This window comes from Arvicola amphibius, chromosome X (assembly GCF_903992535.2).
Source record: "Arvicola amphibius chromosome X, mArvAmp1.2, whole genome shotgun sequence".
NCBI lineage: Eukaryota > Metazoa > Chordata > Mammalia > Rodentia > Cricetidae > Arvicola > Arvicola amphibius.
This window is the reverse complement of record NC_052065.1, coordinates 96,844,144-96,866,338: the sequence shown is the minus strand read 5'-3', so window position 1 is coordinate 96,866,338 and position 22,195 is coordinate 96,844,144. Positions and strand designations below refer to the sequence as shown.

The following is a 22,195-nucleotide window of genomic DNA, read 5'->3' as shown; positions in this document are numbered from 1 at the left end:
TTAAATGAGAGTATAAAGTAATGGTGCTTCAGACTGAATTCCAGGCAAAACCCACCTCTGTCCTTGGGAAGGGTTAACAATTAGTCCGTTATATTTCCATACCATCCTACCTTATGGAGTATAGAGATTCTTGCACATAAACACAATTCTACAAACAATACAGCAGGAAAGAGTGGCATTAGCCGTCTTTTATTGTGAAGGTAAAATTACAGGCAGTTTTAAGTGACAATTTCCAAACTGGAGTCCAGACTTCACCATCCCACACTTTTCTATGAGGCTATTCTCCACATTTCAGAAGCTAGAGGCCTTCAAGAGGCTGGAAATGGGCAACCAACCCTATAAATACTGGCTATTCCCTCTCCTTCAACTTCCTGGTTCTTCATTTGCACTGGAAGGCCTTTCTAACTTGTAAGGTTGTTAAAGAAACAGTAAAATACATCCATATGCTGCTATGTAGAGAAGTACTAAATTTGCTACCTGGAAGGTTGACATGCCATTTGCAATGGTGTAGAATATATTACAAACTGCTAAAAATGCAGCAGACAGCTCTGAAGAAAGGCTCCCTAAGGACTCTCTATCAGCCCTAAACTGTAGGCAGCAGAGCGTCCAGAATGAACACTGAGGAGGTCATATCTATCTATTGTCCTTCAGTAACTTCAAATTGACCGTGTGCTCGAGTCAATGGGGGGGGGGCATAGATCTGAGTTGAAATCTCATCAAGAAGAGGAATAATTGGTCCTTACTAGCTTGAGCACCCCAATGGCTCCCTTTCAGCAGCACACAACAACAATCTGGTAAACTCACAGTTAGAAATGTCTGTTGATAAACCCCAGGTGGCTGCTGCAGATGATGGCTCTGAAATTCCTTCTGCTATGTATATATGCTTGGTATATATTTGGATAAGAGTAGGAGGGAGAGAGTTATTAGCACTGTGTACTGATTGAATGGGGCAAAAACGACAAATAAAGAGTGCCATGCACGGGGAATTTTAGGTAAGCTGGGTGTCGGGTGCATGTTTTGTATGTGGAAGAGTACAAAGGGGAAGAGTTGGAAATGCTCCCTGTGCTTCTCATATTGTGCGCTTCTGTTGTTTTCTTTTTCTTTTTCAGTATAATGGTTCTCGTCCAAGGGAGGAATGGGAAATGTGGCACCCAACTCTGATTGCAGAGGCGCTCTTCGCAATATCCAACATTTTAAGTTCCTTGCGTCTCATATCCTTGTTCACAGCCAACTCCCACTTAGGGCCTCTGCAGATCTCTTTGGGACGCATGCTGCTTGATATACTCAAATTCCTCTTTATCTACTGCCTAGTACTGCTGGCTTTTGCCAATGGACTGAACCAGCTTTATTTTTACTATGAGACCAAAGCTATCGATGAACCTAACAACTGCAAGGGGATCCGGTGTGAAAAACAGAACAACGCCTTCTCCACGTAAGACTCACATCTCTCTTTTGCCTTCTTTCTGCCTTCTTGTTGTTCTATTTTCCATACACAATTTCATTAGTATCTCTCGATGGGATAGGGATAGCAAAGCTCTCTGCAGATCTACCCAAAGGATCCGGGGTAGGAGAAAGTTCTTCTTTCAGCACAGAGTACTAGGAAAGTAACACGAGAAGAGAAAGAGATTTTAAAAAGACAGAGAGAGCCTTGCAGTGACTCCGGAAATACTTTTTGTAGCATTCAAAAGAGTGGCAGTCACAAGACAAATGAAAATGCAAGACTATTCCTAGGAGCTCGCAACCACAAAATTAACTTGACAACTGTAAGTCAAGCTCAGAGCAAAGGAGACAAAGGTGTCTTAATACATCAGTACACTAGGATAGAGCGGATAGGCTTGGGACAAGATTATAGTCAGCTAGCCTACTAAGCCAATTTGGGGATTGAGCGGGGATTGATTGGAAATACCTGTGCTCTTATTTCGGGTGTAGAAGGAAGCTTATCGCTCTTTTTATCCAGAAGTTCACAGTCTCTAAGCAGGTAAAGTCTGTGCCTTTCCTTCCTGCTGTGAAGACGTCCTTTGGAATTTTTTTCACTCCCTAAATGGCTTGAGAACGATAGTGGAAATATAGAAGAGGGGAAAAGCAGCAGCTAAATGATGCGACATACTTGGTTGGATGAGGCAGGAGGCTCATGAGCTTGAGAAGAGCCTTGGCTACACAGTGAGACCCTCTCTAAATGGAGCAAAAGCAAAAAAAGGACAGAAGGAGGGCCGAGGAGAGGACAGCTAATTCAAACAACTTTCTTAGGCTAGAAGCTGCATTGTGCATCAGTGTGCCTTACTTTCTTAGGCTAGAAGCTGCATTGTGCATCAGTGTGCCTTACTTTGTCCATCCCAAAATCCATTATGGCGACCCAAAGCTTGTTCGTGATTCTCAGTCATGAGACGAAGAATTCATCTTTTACAGTTTTTTGTTTTATAACAAATAATTGCACATATAAAATTTATACAAAGCTTGGAGGTACAAGGTGTGATATATGAACACACAAAGTACAATGATCAAATCTGCATAATTAGCATCCTTATTAATTCAAGTATTTCTCATTCTTTTGTGGTGAAACACGCAGAAACTGTTCTAGCCAGTTTAAAATGTACAATGTGCTATTCTCATCTGTAGTCTCCCTATTGTATAACAGATCACCAGAACTTCTTGCTCCGATCCAACTGCAACATTGTTTTTGTTGGCCAACCGTTCCCACCCTTCCCACTTTCCGCTCTATCTCAGCCTCCAATAACTACTGCTCTGTTCTGTGCTTCTACAATATCAACTATTTTACATTCCATATACTGGGGAGATCATGTAGTCTTGGTATGGCTAGCTTGTTTTACTTAACATTAATAACCTTTGCATTAATTTATGTTCCCACAGATGTTAGAATTTTAGTATTTTATGGCCAAATAGCATTCCAGTAAATTTGTGAGTCCTTTAAACGTGTGTGTGTGTGAGTGGGAGAGAGGGAGAGAGAGAGAGAGAGAGAGAGAGAGAGAGAGAGAGAGAGAGAGAGAGAGAGAGAGAGAGAAATCACATAAATTAAGACATAATTCTAGACATTGATTCTCTCCTTCCAGTGTGTGAGTGCGTTCTGGAGCTCAATCTCAGGTCATCAGGCTTGGTGACAAGCACTTTTACTCACTGGGACATCTTACTGTCCGTTTTATTGATTTTTTTTTCTTTTACTTTAGAAATTAGTTCAGGGAACTTTGACATTCTAGAAAAGTTTTTAGTAACCACAGCCAGGTCAGGGGTGGTAGCTTATGCCTAGAATCTCAGCACTCCCAGGATGAGGTAGAAGGAATAAAAGTTTGAGCCCAGCCTTGATTACACAGCAACTCTCTATTTCAAGAAGAACAACAAAAAAGGCCAGAGATAAAAGGAGTCTGTAGTTGTTGTTGTTGTTGCTGCTGCTACTGCTGCTGCTGCTGCTTGGGAACAAAGTCTCATGTTATTCCAGACTGGCTTTGAACTTTCTATATAGCTGATGACCACCTTCAATTGCTGGTCTTTGTGTCTCCAGCTCCCAAGTGCTAGGATTACAGGTTTTTGCCATTATACCCAGTTTTAAAAGGTATTTTAACTTGATCAAATATACACACAGGGGAAAAAAATCATTGTTTTCTCTCCTCCCCATGTGATTTGCCTCTAGCTGTATTTCCTAAAGTGAGTTATAGAAATCCCTCAGTTCAATCGATTGGCAATAGGCATGAAAATAGAGTCTGAGGTGAGATGTATTTTAGAAATGTTCAGACCAAATTTGAAAGTTCTCTTCACTATGGGAAGTCTCAGCATCTTTCCACTGTGAATCTCCCTCACGGGAAGAAGAAGAGGTCATCCCAAATATGTTGTCTCTAGACATTCTTCCTCCCTCTTACCAGTGAACATGCTGGAGAAAAGCGTGTTGGCTCATTCCATTGCACACTGCAGCACTCTTCACCCCCACCAGACTATAACCCACCTCTCTTCCCAGAGGGCAGAACAAAATCTCCCAGAGTGGCTTGGTCAAAAATTAGCACTGTGTTGTTAAGCCAAGCAAGTCTAGAACAGATACTTAGCACCTTGCTGAAGCTTCTTCACTAGGAGCTTTGCCTTCTTCTCCTGCAGGACTCTGGAGACAGGACTCATAACAACCTAGCTTGGTTAAAAAGTGCAATTCTGCAGTGACTTTTGCACCAAGTGACAGCATTATTCCCGTAAAAGTGTTCCAAAGCATGGAACAATTGAAAGCAAGGTGCTTTCCAGGAAGCCAGGCTCTCACCAATTCTCCATCCCTGTGAGTTTTGCCAAGGACATGTGTGAAATGCCTTCCTGCAAGTTTGTAATCACTATTAACACTCCTGTAGCCAACAGATATGTTGCTCCCATGCCATCATTTGCTTAGCAGAAACTATCAACAAGAATGAGCATCTGCCATACGTGAAATTATGTCCCTGAGGTATCAGGTATGAAGGTACAATGTCATGTTGGACCCAAATTAGCAGTGATGTCACTTCAACTTTACCCCTATCTTCGGATTGGTTTCCTCATTCAAATTTGTTTTAAACACTTTGACTTTGACATTGATAATAATACCTATTAAAATGCGTGCTGCTCAGCTGGAACATCAGAAAGACAGCTTTTTACAGACGGGAACGTGAGGTTGTTTAGATATCTCATGAAAAGTTTGGTGTCTGCCCAACGTTTCCTCTCCCATATGATTCTCAAGGAATACTATTGCTCTGTTCTTTAAGATGCAGTGAAAGTTCTTTTCCCCTTGAAATGTATTTTTTTACATCAAATTCAGTATTTTTATTGGCAATCAGAATTTCATATTTTTTTCCAGTTTATTTATTTTTTATTAAAAATTGCCATCTCCTCCCCTCCTCCTCCCCCTTCCCTCCCCTCCCCTCCACCCATATCCCCACTCCCTCCCTCTCCAGGCCAAAGAGCCATCAGGGTTCTCTACACTATGTTGAGTCCAAGGTCCTCCCAACTCCCTCCAGGTCCAGGAAGGTGAGCAACCAAACTGACAAGGCTCACACAGAGCCCGTCCTTGTCGTAGAGACCAAGCCCATCGCCATTGTCCTTGGCTTCTCGGTCAGCCTCCACCATCAGCCACTTTCCTATTGCCATACTCATGAATATCTTGCATATCACCATAGAACCTTCACCTGGCATTGGATGGAGAAAATGACAGAGCCCCACATAGGAGCACCGGACTGAGCTCCCAAGGTCCCGATGAGGAGCAAAAGGAGGGAGATCATGAGCAAGGAAGTCAGGACCATGAGGAGTGCGTTTACCCATTGAGACGGTGGGACAGATCTAACGGGAGACCACCAAGTCCAGTTGGAATGGGACTGATGGAACAGGGGACCAAACCGGACTCTCTGAATGTGGCTGACGGTGGAGGAGGACTGAGAAACCAAGGACAACGGCAATGAACGTAAACCCTTGAAATGTATTTTGTGAGGAACACGATGCACTTGCTGACAACTACATGGCAACATTGTTGTTTTGAGCTCCACATTCCACACTGGGAGTACCAGTCCATCATGTTCTCTTGGAAGAAGCAGTTGGGAAGGCACCTTCACTCCCTTTGTGATGGTTACAGAGTGATAGTGTAAATATGCTAACCTGAAAGTCCTGCATCTGGTTTCAGTGGTCCAGACACTCACCTACAGATGCCTCCTGAAAATCCCTGGCTCTTCATCCCACAGGTTACTCAAGATACCGAATGTCCACAACTAAATCACTTATGTTCATCTTGTCACTCTAATTTATTTTCCCTTTATTTCCTCAGCTCAGTAAATGACAGCAGCCAGGATTCTAGCAGCCATTTGACATTTATACACTATTCTCATATTCTTCACGTAACATCCAGGGTTTCAACTCACCCAGGCAGTTGTACTTTCTAAAGCTCCTGCAAAACACACAGAGAGAGAGAGAGGGAGGGGAGAAATACTGGTTAAGTTCAGGTCTAAATCCTAAGAACTCCAGCAATGTCCTCTTAACTGGTCTTTCTGCCTGCGGTCTTATCTCCCCCTCATAATAATCTCCCCACCATGTGGAAATTTCTTTCTGAGTCCCAGTATCATCTCATCACCCCCTGGTTCCATGCCTATCCAGTATCTGCCGTTCTCCTCTGTGAATCCAGCCTCTGTACCGTAATGGAACTTTACACCAGGTCTCTACATGCTTTCACTCTTTTCCTTCATAGTCAATATTTTCTGCTCCCCAGATAGAAAAAAAAAGCTTCTTGTCTCAGTTGCATGGGTCTCATACATGATGCATCACTCCCTCTGCTTGGAGTGCCTGTCCCCACTATCCAAGTTAGATCTCTATTGTTGTAATAAGTGGCTCTGAGCTAAAGCAGCTTGGAGAAGGAAAGCATTATGTCACCTTACACTTTGAAGTTATAGTTCATCATTGTGGGAAGTCAATGCAGGAATTCAAGGCAGAAGCCTGGAGGCAGGAACTAAAGCAGAGACCATGGAGGAATGATACTTACTGGCTTGATTCCATACTCATGCTCAATAACAGTTCTTAAACAGCCCAGGCCCATCTGCCTAGCGATGATACTGCACACAGTGGACTAGAACCTCCTACATATAATTAGAAATTGATAAACTGTCCTTACAGACAAGTCCACATTCAATTTGATAGAGGCAGTTCTTCAGTTGAGGGTCTTTCTTCCCAGTTGTGTCAAGTTGACAACCAAGATTAGCCATCGCAAGGCTCTTCTCCAGCCTTATAGAATCTAACAGTGTCACTTGCTCTAAAGCCTTTTCTCACCCCCTTTCAACTGTGGATTTCTTGTACTGCACGACAGCATTGTAAATGTGTCCTCTGTAATATGTAACCATCTGTATTTTAGTTGTTTGTCTCTGTCTCCACTAAACTGAGACGTCCATCATAATTTTATTATGGAGGCTTATTATTTTTTTAATTTATTTATTTATTATGTATACAGTATTCTGTCTGTGTGTATGCCTGCAGGCCAGAAGAGAGCACCAGACCCCATTACAGATGGTTGTGAGCCACCATGTGGTTGCTGGGAATTGAACTCAGGACCTTTGGACGAACAGGCAATGCTCTTAACCTCTGAGCCATCTCTCCAGCCCCTGGAGGTTTATTCTTAATTATAAGTTCCTGACCTTAGCTTCGCTTTTTTTCTAGTCAGATTTTCTTAACTTAAATTAACCTGTCTACCGTTTGCCTCTGGGTTTTTTCCTTTTCTTACTTCTGCATATCTTACTTTCACTCTTACTCCATGGCTGGCTGGGTGGCTGGCCCCTAGCATCCTCCTCTCCTTCTTCTCTGTTGCTCCTTTCTTTTCTCTTCCAGATTTCTCCTTATATTTATACTCTCTGCCTGGCAGCCCCATCTATCCTTCCTATGCTGTGCTATTGTCCATTCAGCTTTTTATTCAGACCACCAGGTGTTTTAGATAGGCAAAGAATCACGACTTCACAGAGTTAAATAAATGCAGCATCAACACAGGTCACACACCTTAAAATAATATTCCCCAACACTTTCCCACTGGTATTAGAATTCTAAAACTTGATTAATGTGTTTATCCATTTCTGTGATGATTTTGTTATAGAATAAGTAATGCCCCTATAATCAGCCAATAATTCAACTGTTTCTGTAAGTCATGGGGTTTCTTGCCAGTATCTTTCTAAAATAGTCTTATCCATTGTACATACCAGGTCCTCTTACCTCTTCTGGACACAGGTCTCACTTTGTAGCCCTGAGTGTTATGGAACTTCTTATGTAAACCAGGCTAGCCTCAAACACACAGAGATCATTCTGCTTCAGCCTCCCAACTGCTAGAATTAAAGGCATATGCCACCACACCTAGTCAAGTCCTTTATTTTACTTGAGCATGCCATTCAATAAGCCAGCTTCTACTGGTGACCAGATCACACTGTGACAATTTGTGTGCCCTGTTGAGGAGTTCTCGCTATCCACCATTGAGGAATAATGTTCCTCATTACCCTCCTTTTCCTCTTCTTGTACCACTTTATCCATAAGGTGGATTTTACATTCTCAAATGTATACTTTTATGGAATCTTTGTATGAGCCAATAGAACAAGTAGCAGTGAATTGTGGATCAATATTAACCACTGAAATTTTACTTGTTGCAGATGTAGAAGTAGGTGAAGGAACTTAGCATAGTCCATTCAGGAGATGCAATTAACTCAGAGCCTTTCGATGCCTTGTTTATGGCAATATTGTCTGTTGTGCAATCAAGAGATACTGAATATTTTCTTTATTTGAGTATATTTGGTTTCTTACAATCTCTGATGCTTCAGGATGTAATTTCTATGTATGTTTTCCTTTTTTTCTGAGCCCTAGATGCCTTAACTTATAGCATCTAACTGCTATGCTAGATTTTTGCTCCGTTACTGGTGTCCTGATGGTCCTGGCTTCTAATGTGTAAAAATCACTTGTGCTGTGTCCTCTTAGCAGAACTAGATTTCTGCACATCGTACCTTCTCTATAATTTTAGTCTTCTGATGGACTGTGGGATGCATCATATTGCTTAGTTCTGACTTCCAGTCTCCTGGAAATTCAGAAGAGGTGGTAAGAATGAGGCTCAGATGGCAGAGTGTGTGCCTAGTTTGTATAAAGCCCTGGGTTCTTTACCCCCAGCATTGCATAAGTCAGGACAGTGGCATAGATCTGTAATCCCAGCATTTGCCATATTTCTTTGCTTCTCATGTCCTGGCCCCTGAACTATAGACTCCCATCTTACTATTGATTCTCAAAGGCCTCGTCATTTCATATTTACTTGCATCAAACAAAATGTAAGCTTTGACATGGGGATAAATGTAAGCTTCTAGAAGTTTAGTACTAGAACAGAATGGCACCTCTCAAAGATAGGGAAGAGAAGGAGGGAGGAGGGAGAGATAGGAACGCTTGGTGAATGGGAACAATGTTGCACTAAAATAGGAGCAAAATGTCCTGGCGTCCTTGTTCTCAGTAGGGTGACTCTAGATAAAGCTAATGTATATTCCAAACTGGCTAGAAGAGTGGATTTTAATGTTTCACCGCAAAGAAATGACAGATGCTAGAGACAGTAAAGATGGTAATTAACCTGATGTGGTCACCACACAGAATCCACCTGGATCAAAACTTTATCCTACAAATTAGAATAATTATTATATGTACATTACAGGTGCACTAAAACAACCCAAAGAGATAATTTTTTTAAAGAAAACAAATTCCTGGGCTTGAGGTATAGTTTAGTGTTAAAGCACTTACATGGCATGTGCAAGGCCTTGGTTCCATCTTCAGTAATGCAAAAAAGAAGAAGAAGAAGAAGAAGAAGAAGAAGAAGAAGAAGAAGAAGAAGAAGAAGAAGAAGAAGAAGAAGAAGAAGAAGAAGAAGAAGAAGAAGAAGAAGTATGAGTATAACTTTCCTATTTCCAATTTGGGACCGTCTCACATAGACCATGCTGCCTCCAAATCCCTATGTAGTCGTGGATAACATTGAACTCCTGATACTCCCGATACTCCTGACTCTACCTTGCAAATGAAGAACAATACGATTTGAGCAAACTGAAAAAAAGTATATTCATTCTTAGATTCGTGTTTCTTATATTCTACAATTCTTTGTGCTTGGGAAGTGTCTTTTGTGCCCCCCATGAGCTAACTGTACTGTATTGCTGCAGGCAGATTTCAAGACAGATGAAACCCCAGGTGCCAAAAGTATATCTGCAAAGTTCCACATTTGGGTATGGAGACTAAAACAGGAAGCAATAATTTGCAAAGCCATCTAATAGAGACTGATGTAATGGCTTGGCGAGGTCACAAAGACCTGCCCTTGAATTCTGGCTCAGGACTTGCTAGCTGAGTGTCCTTGAGCCAATCAATCTCTGAATGTAACATCATCAATAACAATAAAGATTTTTAATTTATTGGTTTCTTATTTATTAAAAGTCGATATTTCCTCCACAGATTTTAAAATCCTCTAGTTATCATATAAAAAAATCTTCTTTAGGGTTTGTACTTAAGGTCCCCATCACCAGTTTTTCCCCTTTATTTGCAGTGCCACATCACTTTATAGATTAAAAACTAATATTCTATTATAAAAGCTACTGCTTTTTACAGTAAAGTTTTATGAGTCATGATAATGTAGTCATAAAAATGGAAAACATGCCAGGATATGATGGTATATGCCTTTAATCCTAGCAATCAGGAGGATGAGGCAGGCAAATCTCATTGTTTGAGCCCAGTTTGTACAGGGACTTCAAGTGACCCAGAAGACCTTGTGGAGATTTTTTAAAAGAACATGTAAAAACTGCTTCTACAGAAATATCTTAATAATACTTAATGTATGTACCATTAAAATATATAAGTTATTTTGAGATTCATCAAGTTCTTCCACTGAGCTTAGTACCATCTGAGCCTCATGAGAACCATAAAGTGGCAGTTTTTGTTTGGGGTAAAACTCAGTGCTAGAGATCATGTTTACATATGTGGGACCCTACATTCCATCCCCAGGACCGAAACAAAGATAGAGGGGGAAGACGACTTGCCCTTATGTACTTAATGAGTGAGAGAAAGCAAGTGCCAATTGAGATTTCAACATAGTGCAGTATAGCTCAACATAGCTTTTTTTAAAGTTTTTTATCATTTCTAATTACACATAGTAATGTGTGTGTCCTTATGTCAGTGTAGGCCTATGAGTGCAGGTGCCTACAGAAGCCAGAGACCAACTCCCTGGAGCTAGAGTTACAGGCTGTAGGGTGTGGTCCTCGGAACTGAATGTGGGTCCTCTAGAAAAGCAGCAAGTGCTCTTAACCATTGAGCCATCTTTCCAGCCCCGCTACCTCCAACTTGTAATGCCCCATATTCTTTAGCTATGATTGTGCTGACCCCAAATAATTAGGAAAGCAGTCGATAACATGGTCTGAAGGTGGGAAAGGTGGATAAGAGAGGAAGTGGCCCGTGAAATAAACTCTGAGCATTTTGAGGTTGCCAGTACACTGAGAAGGGAGAGATAATATCCCAGAAAGAAGAGCAAAGTGTCCAAATGCAATGCCCTGGCTACACTGTCATGTTAACAAAGAGACTAATATGCACAAGCATGCCGGTCACCTGCCCCAAATCTGACTGCCCGCATAGATTACCTCATGTTGCCTCTTGTACTCGTATTCAGAGAACTACTCTGTTTTCACATCTCTTTCAGGCTCTTTGAAACCCTCCAGTCACTCTTCTGGTCTGTATTTGGCCTTTTAAATCTCTACGTCACCAATGTGAAGGCCAGGCATGAGTTCACCGAGTTTGTGGGAGCTACTATGTTTGGAACATACAACGTGATCTCCCTGGTAGTGCTGCTGAACATGCTCATTGCCATGATGAATAACTCCTACCAGCTTATTGCCGTGAGTAATTGTTTTACCATGGGGATTCCTTGGGTTTCTGGAGAAGGCACAGTGATGTGGCGCCCATTGCAAGCTCAATGAAACAGTCTGATCGCCTCAATGAATATACATTAGTCAGTTATTCATCTGCCTTCTTTCCAGAACAATGCTGTTTGCAGTCTTAGTCTACAGAAAGTCAGTAGTCTAGGTTGGGTTACTAGATTTGATGACTTTCTTGCTATCTGATGAAAATGTTTTAACATATATGAGAAAATTTTTTGTCTTGGTAAGAAAACCTCAGGGGATATATGCACAGTGGGCTACTCAATTTTGCACCTCACTTATATTCTGGATAAATCCAATCGATCTGTTAATAACATTGCAAACATCCTCCCCTGTAGAAGGAAGCGGCAGGGCTGCGTCCCGCCACCCGGCCGGCTAGCTTTACACCCGAAATAATTACACGGAAACTGTATTCTTTTAAACACTGCCTGGCCCATTATCTGTAGCCTCTTATTGGCTAATTCTCACATCTTTCTTTAACCCATATTTAGTAATCCGTGTAGCACTACGAGGTGTGGCTTACCAGGAGAGATCTTAACCTGCATCCATCTCGGAGAGGAGAATCATGGCAACTCACTATGGCGAATACCTGAAGCGTCTCCCCTCTCTTTCCCAGAATTCTGTTCTGTCTACTCCACCTACCTAATTTTCTGTTCTCTTAAAGGGCCACGGCAGTTTTCTTTATTAATTAACCAATGAAAGTAACATAGACAGATAACTCTCCTCCATCACTCCCCAGATTCGGAGTTCCATTGCAAAGATGACCTTCTGGGACGAATAGGGGCTATTTTGTTTTTGATACAATGTCTCATAATATTCAAAGATGCATTAAACTCACTGTATAGCTGAGAATGACCCTGAAATCCTCCATATTTCAGGTCCTGAAATTACAGAAGTGCACTATATTGATCAGTTAATAAAAGGGTCTATTTCTTGCTAAAGTAGAGATAAGTAACTGTACTCATCTTCTTAGACTGAGCTTATTGTTTTTATGACAGGTCTCATTGTATAGACCAGGCTGGTCTCTAATTCCCAGTCCTCTTGCCTCAGCCTCTGGAGTACTGTGGTTGTAGGCATGCACCATGACATCTTGAATCTTGCATTGCTGATTTTTTAGTGCTATTGGGAGGTAATGGAGCCTTTAGTTGGTGGGGCTTAAAGGGAAGTTAGGTCACTGGGGAGTATACCCTTGGAAAGGATTATAGGATCCTACCCCCTTTCTCTTCCTCCTTGTTCCCTTGCTGTCATGCTCACCTGCCCTGCTGTGCTGGTCTGCCACCAGTTGAAAGCAACCATTGACTGAAGTCATGAGCCACAATAAACCTTTCTCTTTATAATATGATTTTTCTCCTATACTTTCTCACGGTGACACAAAAGTAAATTTGTAGAATTTTTGCCATTGGGGATTTTTTAAGTTGTAAAATTGTCTACTTTAGGTCATAGATGCTTAAATGACTGGCTATAAAGAGAATGGGAGTATGGTAGAAAAATTTAAAAACCAAGGACTGTAGTCTTGGGACTGTCTTTTATCATCAAGTCAGCTTGGATAACTTATTTCTCCTTCTTAGACCTCTGATTCTTCATCCAAAAAGTGATGTGTTGCATTGGTGGTAAGTAATACCATTGCCAATGCTGTGAGCCTGTGTTTACAAATCAGGATAGCACAGCAAGGTCCTTCCTAGCTCTGAAATTCTATTCCATTGGTGTCAGAAAACAGAATAATACAATATATTTCAGCTTCATTTCTTGCCTCTCATAGTCTTTCTCTCTCTCTCTCTCTCTCTCTCTCTCTCTCTCTCTCTCTCTCTCTCTCTCTCTCTCTCTCTCTCCTCCCTTTTTCCCTTTCTCCCCTCCAAGTCTACCTCCATTCAAATCCAACTAGACAAAGAACTTTGAGATGATTTATGCTCACACCTAGTCTGTTCTCTACAAGGGATAATACACACATGGAATCTAAAAGGTTTCTTTTTTTCTGCCTGCAAAGGCAGTTGTAGTTTTTTCACTAAGTATCTAGCAGTTAATTATTCCTAGTGACAGAAAAAAAGGTAAAATTTTCTTGTCATCTAATATAGGGCTTCAGGGTGTCCCACTGAGCGGGGTGACATTTTCTAGCAAGAAGGAGAATCATCAACTCTAGCTTTTGGTCACCACCTGCTGGTAGCAGGTTGGGTTTTAATACTCCCTTCTTCAACACCTGAAGAAAATACCTTGATTCCTGTCACTAAGGGCCTGAGTAGGTGGCCTGAATGGGACCTACACCATCTCACACGTCTGCAGTAGAAGCAAATCAGCCTGAATCCTCCCCGCTGCTCTGGAATTTCCTGTTTGTATATTTACAGCATTTGGAAATGAATCCAATTGGATGCTAATATTGGGCAAACTGATGGCACAAATACCCAAGTTTTTCCAAGGGGTAAAGAATAGAAAGTAGATTTTATTTCATTTGTAATACTTCTACTTCATCCAGGTGATGGTGGCACACACCCTTAATCCCAGTACTCAGGAGGCAGAGACAAGAGGATCTCTTTGAGTTCAAGGTCAGCCTGGTCTACAGAGCGAGTTCCAGGACATCAAGGGATACACAGAAACCCTGTCTTGGAAAAAGAAATCTCTACTTTAGAACTGTCACTTTAGAAGGCCTCTGTTATAGGGGTAAAGACTTTAGAAAGAGAAACCACTGGAGACACTTATCTTCTCCTTCAAAGGGTACCACAAGCTGCCTCAGCCTTGGTAGGAATTTGGGTGTCAGCAAATATCACTGGGAAATTATTCAGTGTTTATTCTAGTTCAAAGGTGAAGAGCCACAGCTATCCCCAGAAAAGCTGCCCTCTTTATCAGTGCTTCATGAAGGATTAAGATACTGGGGAAGTGGGCTGTTTCAATAGCCAGTTGAATCTAAACAAGAAAAAAAAAATGTACAAATGAGAAAACATACATAAACTTATCATAAAATGCCAGCACTCAGAGTCAGGTTTTGCCATGTGACCCATGTATTTCTTCCTTTAACATTTTCTTCCCAGTTCTGATACAAATGTGATTTGAGCTGTTAGTCACCTAGTGACAGTTTAAAGGTATAGGTCCTGTCTCTTCCTGAGATCAAGTAAGCAAGGAAAGGTTTGACGAGGGCAATGTGTGTGCCTGAGGAAGAGCCAGAAGGGATACCAACAAGAAAACGCGATTAGAAGTACAGAAAATGTCACCATCATTATGGTATTGCAAAGGCTCAGGTCTGGGCAGCAGTTCCTAAGTCAAAGATACCAGCAGACTCCATATAAAATAACAACTACCAGTGGGCTTTCTGGAGATAAAATAAATGGCTATATTTGTATTTCAAGAGAGTTCTGGGCTGAGATTCAGAAAGAATTGCCCCTTGTTGAAAACTAGGCCTTCCTGAAGGTTGGTCTCGGAATGTTCTCTTTATTGTTACAAACTATATTTCTGGATTATTCACGTGTCCAGGGCCCAGAAGTCACATGAAGGAATGTGATTACTTTGGCTTCTGCCTTATTCTTTCGGTCATTGTTCACAACATACTAGCCATTGGGACAGTCTGGAGTTTAATTAGAATACTGCAAATGCTAACATCCACACGCGGACCCACACACTGTCACATCACTCCTTACTTGAGAGACATGTGCTCTACAAGTACCATAGTGTTGGGGTTGGAGAAATGTCTCAGTGGTGAAAAGTACTGGCTGTTCTTGCAGAAGAGTCCACTTGAGTTTCCAGCACCCACGCAGTGCCTCACACCTGTAATTCCAGTTTCAGAAGACCCAGTACCCCCCTCTGACTACTTATAAGCACCAGGCACACATGCGGTGCACATACATATATGCAGGCAAAAATTAATGCACATAAATAAATCCAAAATTAAAAAAATAGAACAACAGCCCAATGCCATTCTTTATCAAATTGTATCACAGCTCCAAACTATCCAATGTCCTCAGCCTAACCAGTTCCATTAGTGAAAGAATTTATTGTCATCATCAGGGGATGGAGGACCTACTATTTGGCCTGACTTCTTCCAGGATAAAAATGCTGTGTCTGGCTCAGCTTCTAAAGCGTTGTTTCTTAAGAGAGCAGAAGACAATATAACCCTGCCCCCCCCCGACCATCAGTCCCACCAAACATTTCAAACTCTGAAAGCTGGGCTGAAGTTAAGCAGCAGTGGACTCCCTTTCCATGTGAAGGACTTGTTCGTTTCAAGATGCATTAGGGAGTGCTTAGCTGCATCTTTCCCTTGGAGGCCCTCAAGCAATCCAGAAACTGACTTTTCTCACCCTGGTTTCTGCTTTTCTATGATGCCAAACCACACTGTGGGACCAGATCCAGGACTACCACATTTCATGAAGGAGAAAGCAGATATGCCCATCCATCAAATACATAAAAAGTGTTCCCACCCTTGGGTGATGTGTAATGTATAAATAGCAGTTAGTAATCCATTTTCATCAGAAACCTACTTTTTCTATTACTACTATCTATGGAGACTCTACCCAGAGCCCTGAGCTAACTAACTGCCTGACCTGACAAGTCCCATTTTTTCATCTTTAGCCAAAGCTAAGAGAATAGAGTTTTTCTAAGATGTCAAAATTCAGTAGCTACCATTTAATAAATAAGAAGTAACTGGCATATGGTCATACTTTTATCACTATAACTACAGTAGTGTTCACCATTCACCCATGGGCCACACATTATATAAATGTATTCAGTGTATGTTATCTCATTAAATCATCACACTCATTTTATGAAGTGTCGTTATTAATTTCTTTTGTAAATGAGGAAACTGAGGCAAAGAGACTGAAGTGACTTGTCTAAGGAGGCATACTCTGTTTCCTTTCTGATTAGCGTGCTTAAGTTATACACATTAGTGCGTTTCAGATAATATTTCACGGCATGGCATGCACTATACAAATCCAGCCTCTCTATCTAAGCTACCCTTCCTCCATCTCCAGCAATCACTATTCTGCATTTGGGTCACCCTTTCTTTAAAAGCATGCGCCTGTGAAAGAGAATATGTTCTACTTGCATTTCTGAATCTGGCTTAGTTCACCTAACATAATGTCCCACATTTCCATCCATTTTGTTGCAAAAGAAAAGGTTTTCATTTTCTTGGTGGCAGAATAATACTCCATTGTGCATATTCACCACATTTTCTTTACCCATTCATGTGTTGATAGGCACCCAGGTTGATTCTGTATTTTAGCTATTGTGACAACGCCACAATGAACATCTGGATGTAGCTATCCCTTTGGTATGCTGATTTCATTTCTTTTGCGTATATGTCCAGAAGTGAGACAGCTGGACATTATGCATTCCATTTCTCTTTTGTTGAGGAGCCTCCATATTGTTCTCCATAATGGCTATGCTAATTTGCATCCCTATCAACAGTACAAGGAAATTCATGTTTTTCTCCACAGCAGCATTTGTTATTTCTTGCCTTTAGTTTCCGTTTTTTTTTTTTTTTTTGTTGTTGTTGTTTTGTTTTGTTTTGTTTTAATAGCCAAGGACAATTTCACAGTAAGGCCTCCTGATCCAAATTAACAATCTCATACCTCCTCCTTTTGGCCTGTATCCTGATCAAAGGCCCTGATGCACACAGGATATTCGGCTTCTATCTAAGCTCAGCCCTCTTTTTCCTTGGCTAACTGGCTTACTGGCTCTAGGCTTCTAACCAACGGGATCCTGTAGGGAGACTTGCCTGGTTTCTGCAAACAGTGTCATCTTTGATACACCTGTGCGCTCAGCACCACGCCTCCACCTCCAGCTTTCTTCTCCTTTAAGGTGGCTACCATAAGTCAAGCAAGTTCTTTCCCCTCTACTCTGCCCTTACTTCTGACAGACACCTGGTCAGCTATGGTGGATCACATCTTTAATTTCTTAAGACACAGTCTTTTGATTCTTATGTGTATGGGTTTTGTCTGTACACATATATGTGCGGTATGTGCACTCTCGGTGCCCTCAGGGACTGGAAAAGCAATTACTGGAGTTACGGACAGAGTAGAACCTAGGTCCTCTGAAAAAAATAAGAAGTGCTTCTGGTCCTGTAGTAACTGTGCCTCCCCAGTCTGTGGCTCACGCCTTTAATCCCAGCCCTCAGATGGCAGAGGCAGCCAGATTTTAGTGAGTTCAGTGTCAGCCTGGTAAATACAGCAAGTTCCGGGACAACAAAGGCTGCATAGTGATACCTAGTCTCAAAAAAACGAACAAAAAAATATTCTGTCAAAACAGAAACAAAACAAAGCCCACAGCCACAGAGAACAAGCAGGCCATCAAACTCATGACAAGGACTCATTATCTCACACATCCTGCCTTGGGACACCTCAGCCCTCTTTCCCAAACAGATCTTGCATGCCTAAAACGTCTCTGGAAATTATACCCACACTAGTAAATGAACTGTCAAACCTGGTGCTCCAGGACTGGAGGTTGAGGGACTCTCAGCAAAGTCCATATAGTTAGCCGCAGCTGTTACCCGCTCAGGCTGCCCGTCTCTGCCTGGGCTTGGTTTGGCTCTCCCCCTGGTGGTCTAACATAGGAACAACATTTTCTTCCTCCTATTGCTGTCTGACCTCAGATTTTTATCTGCTAGCAGTTGGGAGGGTGGGTATCTGCTGGGGACCAGAACAATTCACCTTGAATTTTTCACAGCACAGGGTAGCAGGATCCTGTTGTGCGCCAAACTCTGTTTCCAACTGTAAGTGTAGCCTGTGGTGCTTGCTGCTGCCTGCTAAGGATTTTAGTGACCGACAGAGGGGGAAGGAGGAATGGGAATAATGCACAAACAGTCGTCATTTTCTTTCCTGCTTTTTAAAGGCAACCTAACAGTGTAGATACCCGGGCTGCTTCTCCATTATCCAACAGGTTGCCTGTCCTGGGTGTTCATCAGTAGCAGAAATAATTCTCATAAAAATTCCATCTTGGGTCCACTTAACAGAACAGGACTGCTTATGCCAGTCACCAGTTAGTCCCAAGGCCTCTCCCTAAGTGCCTGAGGAAGCATGGAGAGAGACAACAGCAAGAAAAAAGTGATTGGAGACACCGGAAATATTACCAGTTCCCCAGCCAAAGATGCCAGCAGCCTCCATGGAAGTTAGCAACTGGTAGTGAGCATTTCAGACGAGTTCCAGGCTGAGATTCAGAAAAAAGAGCATCTCCCTGAACATTGGTCTCAGGGTGTTCTAGTCAAAAGTTAAAAATTACATTGGAAGATAATTCAAGTGCCCATGGCCCAGAGGTCCTTGCCAAGGAGTGTGGTTCTTCATAGATTTGTGCCTACTCTCACGGTCCTGGTTTTGGGTGCCACGCATCTTTTGACTAGAATAACAAATGATACAAATATTCTTTTATTTCTGATTGGCCTGAGATTTTTTTTTCTGCTCGCTTTTTCTTTCAGTGTTTAAGATAGGAATTCACAGTGTTGCTCCCACAGACAGGCCTTGAACTTTTCATCCTCCTGCCCACGTCATCCGTGTGCTCAGGTTACAGTTGTGTGGCTACAAATCCAGTGTCTGTTTGGGATTTAAAAACTAAGCTCTCAGAGTCTCACTGCTTTTGCCGAGGATCCAAAATGGGTCAGACAGCTCACGCGTGCCTGCGACTCTAGCTTCTGGGGATATGATGCCCTCTTCTGGCCTCCATGGACATGGACACACACACTTTAAAACAGGCTTAGAAAATATAAAATGTGAGTTCTGAGTTACCGTTAAGAAAGCCTTTCTCAGGCCAAATTGGTGGTGGTGTATGTCTTTAATCCCAGCACTCAGGAAGCAGAGGCAGGGGGATCTCTGAATTTGAGGTCAGTCTGATCTACAGAGTGAGTTTCATAACAGCCAAAGCTACACAAAGAAACATTGTCTTGGCGGGAGGGGGGGGGGGAAGCCTTTCTCTTCCTGTGATCACCAGAGCTCAGTGGCATAGCCTTCCTCAATACAGGCAGTGAAGTGGGCAGGGAGTATTGACAACACAGAAGCCAAAATACCCAAAGGAACATCAGGGATATTGTCTGCCTTTTACTTGAGATGTAGCAGATTTATATTAGCTCAATTGTTCTGGTAAATCTGCTGGATTTGGTTTATTATTTTTATTTATTCTTCTCTCAATATACTATATCCTGACCACAGCCTCTCCCCTTCATCTCCTCTCTCCACCAGATCCACTCTGCTCCCTGTTTCCTCTCCCCCCACCCGAAAAAAAAAAAAAAAAAACCAGGCATCCCAGGGACATCAACTGAGCATAGCACAAGATAAATCTGCTCTTTTAAAGAGTGACAAGGGAAATATCATGACAAAATAAGAAAAGAATACCCTCTCTCTCTCTCTCTCTCTCTCTCTCTCTCTCTCTCTCTCTCTCTCTCTCTCTCTCTTTCCCCCTCTGTCTCTTTCTATCCTCTTCCCTACATTCCTAGTCCTTTCTCTTCCTTTCTGTCTCTGTTTGCATGACAAAGTTCGGCTGTCTTTTGTTCCTTTTCACTTTTCCCTGGGTAACAAAGACAGATGATAAAATGCATAGTTATCCCAAAGGCTCTCCTAATAATACTGGCACATCAGAAATCTCCAAGAGTGGAAGAAAAAAAGCATCGTAGGCTTCTTCACTCATTAAGGAATCAACACTTATTAAAGAAGACTTAATCAATGGGTTTTAAACACTCTCAGCTACCTCCATCCAGTGTCCATGGTCTGGATCTAAAGTCGACTGCCTGGTAGATCTTCTAAGAGATAATGCCATGGGGTTTTACTCATACAACCTCTTTCACACATTTCATACAGGCAAACTAATTGACGTAGAGATATTTTAAGGCAGAGGGTCTCCATTCTAACCAGGACACATGTTCTAAAATATTGTAGGCTCTCATTTTTAAATGTGTTTGAGGACTGGAGAGACAGCTTAGCAGTTAAGAACACTGACTGTCCTTCCAGAGGAACTGGGTGAAGAAGGACGCTTAAAAGAAACCGCACACTAGCTCAGAATTGAGACTAGAGGGCTATTTATTTAGGGGTAGACTCGCACGTCACAATCCTCTGCTGGAATGGAGAACAGCAACTTAATCCGGCAGCGGGAAAAGAGGGCGGATGCGCACTTTACATCTGCATAAATAGTAGAAGAGGCCCTGCCCAAGTGGGTGGGTAACTTAAAGGCTACTGGCAGTAAGAATTCCTACAGCACCTGGGTTCAATTCCCAGCACCCACATGACAGCTCACAAGCATTTATAACTCCAGTCTCCGGGCTTCTGACATCCTTGTCTAGCCTCCATAGGCACCAGGCATTCAGACACACATAGCAGGAAAGCACCCAAGTACACATAAAAATAAATTTAAAAGAATGTAAATGTATTTGGAACATGAGTAAATGAATGGCTTTTAGTACACAGGGAAGCCAAATATTTTGAAGCATGGAACATTTTAGAAAAAGCTGATCAAAACACATCGTATTATCCTCTAGCCAGGGGCTAGTGACTATATTAATTACTTCTCATTTTTTTGACAAAATACCTGGTTTTTATTGCTGTGAAGAGACACCATGTCCATGGCAACAGGAAATACTTCATCGGGGCTGGCTTACAGTTCACAAGTTCAGTCCGTTACCACAGTAGAGCATGCCAGCGTGCAGGCAGACATGGTGCTGAAGAAGTAGTTGAGAGTCCTATACATCTCACAGGCAACAGGAAGTAGAATGAGTGTCCCACTGAGCAAAGCTTGAACAAAAGAGACTTCTAAGGCCACCCCCACAGTGACACACTTCCTCCAACAAGGCCACACCTACTTCAACAAGGCCATACCTTCTAATAATACCACTCCCTTTGGGGGCCATTTTCTTTCAAACCACCACATCTGAAAAAAATAAATTTAGGAAGTATCTATTTGGGATCCATCATGGAGACAGAGACTTAAGGTAGCTGGTCACATTGTACCTGCAGTCTGTAAGAAGAAAAGAATCAATGCTGGTACTCAGATCACTTTTGCCTTTTAGTCTAGAACCCCAGCCCAAGGAGTGGTGTTTCTCATATGAAGTTGGGTCTTTTCATCTTAACCTAATCTAGAAATTCCTTTACAGACATAACAAGAGACTTGTGTCCTAGGTAACTATATCCTATCAAACCGACAATATTAGGCATTGTAGTGAACTTTCCTGTAAAGGGCCAGTTAGTAAATGTTTTAGAGTTTGTGGACCATAAGTTCTGTTTCAGCTACTCAATTCTTTTCTCATAAGACAAAAGTAGCCAAAGGCAATACATAAACCAATGGGTATAGTTGTGTGCCAGTAGTTTTTCGTTTATGGACACTGAAATTTCTTTAAATTTCAAGGGGCAAAATATTATACCTTTGATTATTGATTATATTAACGTCTAAGAAAAATAATTCTTAGCTTGTGATATATACAAATACTAAGTAGTTAGTTTTCCAGTTACATGGCTGATTTCAAAATACATGTCTCTTCAACCTTTGCAGATCAAAGGAATCATGGCTTATGTTTTCTTCATATTCCGTTGATGCCTAGAAAAAAAAACAGGTTCTACCTACATATAATATGTCCTAAGTAAATATATTTTTTAATTGATCGAAAAATGCTTTGAGCAATCTCTGATTGATAATTTTTCAGCCCTGCTTAAAAAATGGATAAGTGGATTTATATTCATTACAAGTGCTTCAATAGCAATGATAGGGGAATTATCTAACTAGAAGAAAATCTACCTCAATTTTAGATTTCATGATAATAATGAATACAGTTCCCAGTTTTAGTCCCTGGCATCAATAATACACAAATCATTTATCCTTAATACAGTGCTGTCCAC

The 22,195-nt window shown here is 41.7% G+C and overlaps 1 protein-coding gene across 1 annotated transcript in view; it reads left to right on the top strand.

Annotated features, from left to right (window-relative positions):
• Trpc5 (transient receptor potential cation channel subfamily C member 5) overlaps positions 1–22,195 on the top strand; it is a 132,209-nt gene that overhangs the window by 92,337 nt on the left and 17,677 nt on the right. The window contains exons 5-6 of the mRNA XM_038316885.1: positions 1,110–1,432; positions 11,171–11,366. Coding sequence (XP_038172813.1) covers positions 1,110–1,432; positions 11,171–11,366 — 519 coding nt within the window. The remainder of the gene's footprint in view (positions 1–1,109; positions 1,433–11,170; positions 11,367–22,195) is intronic.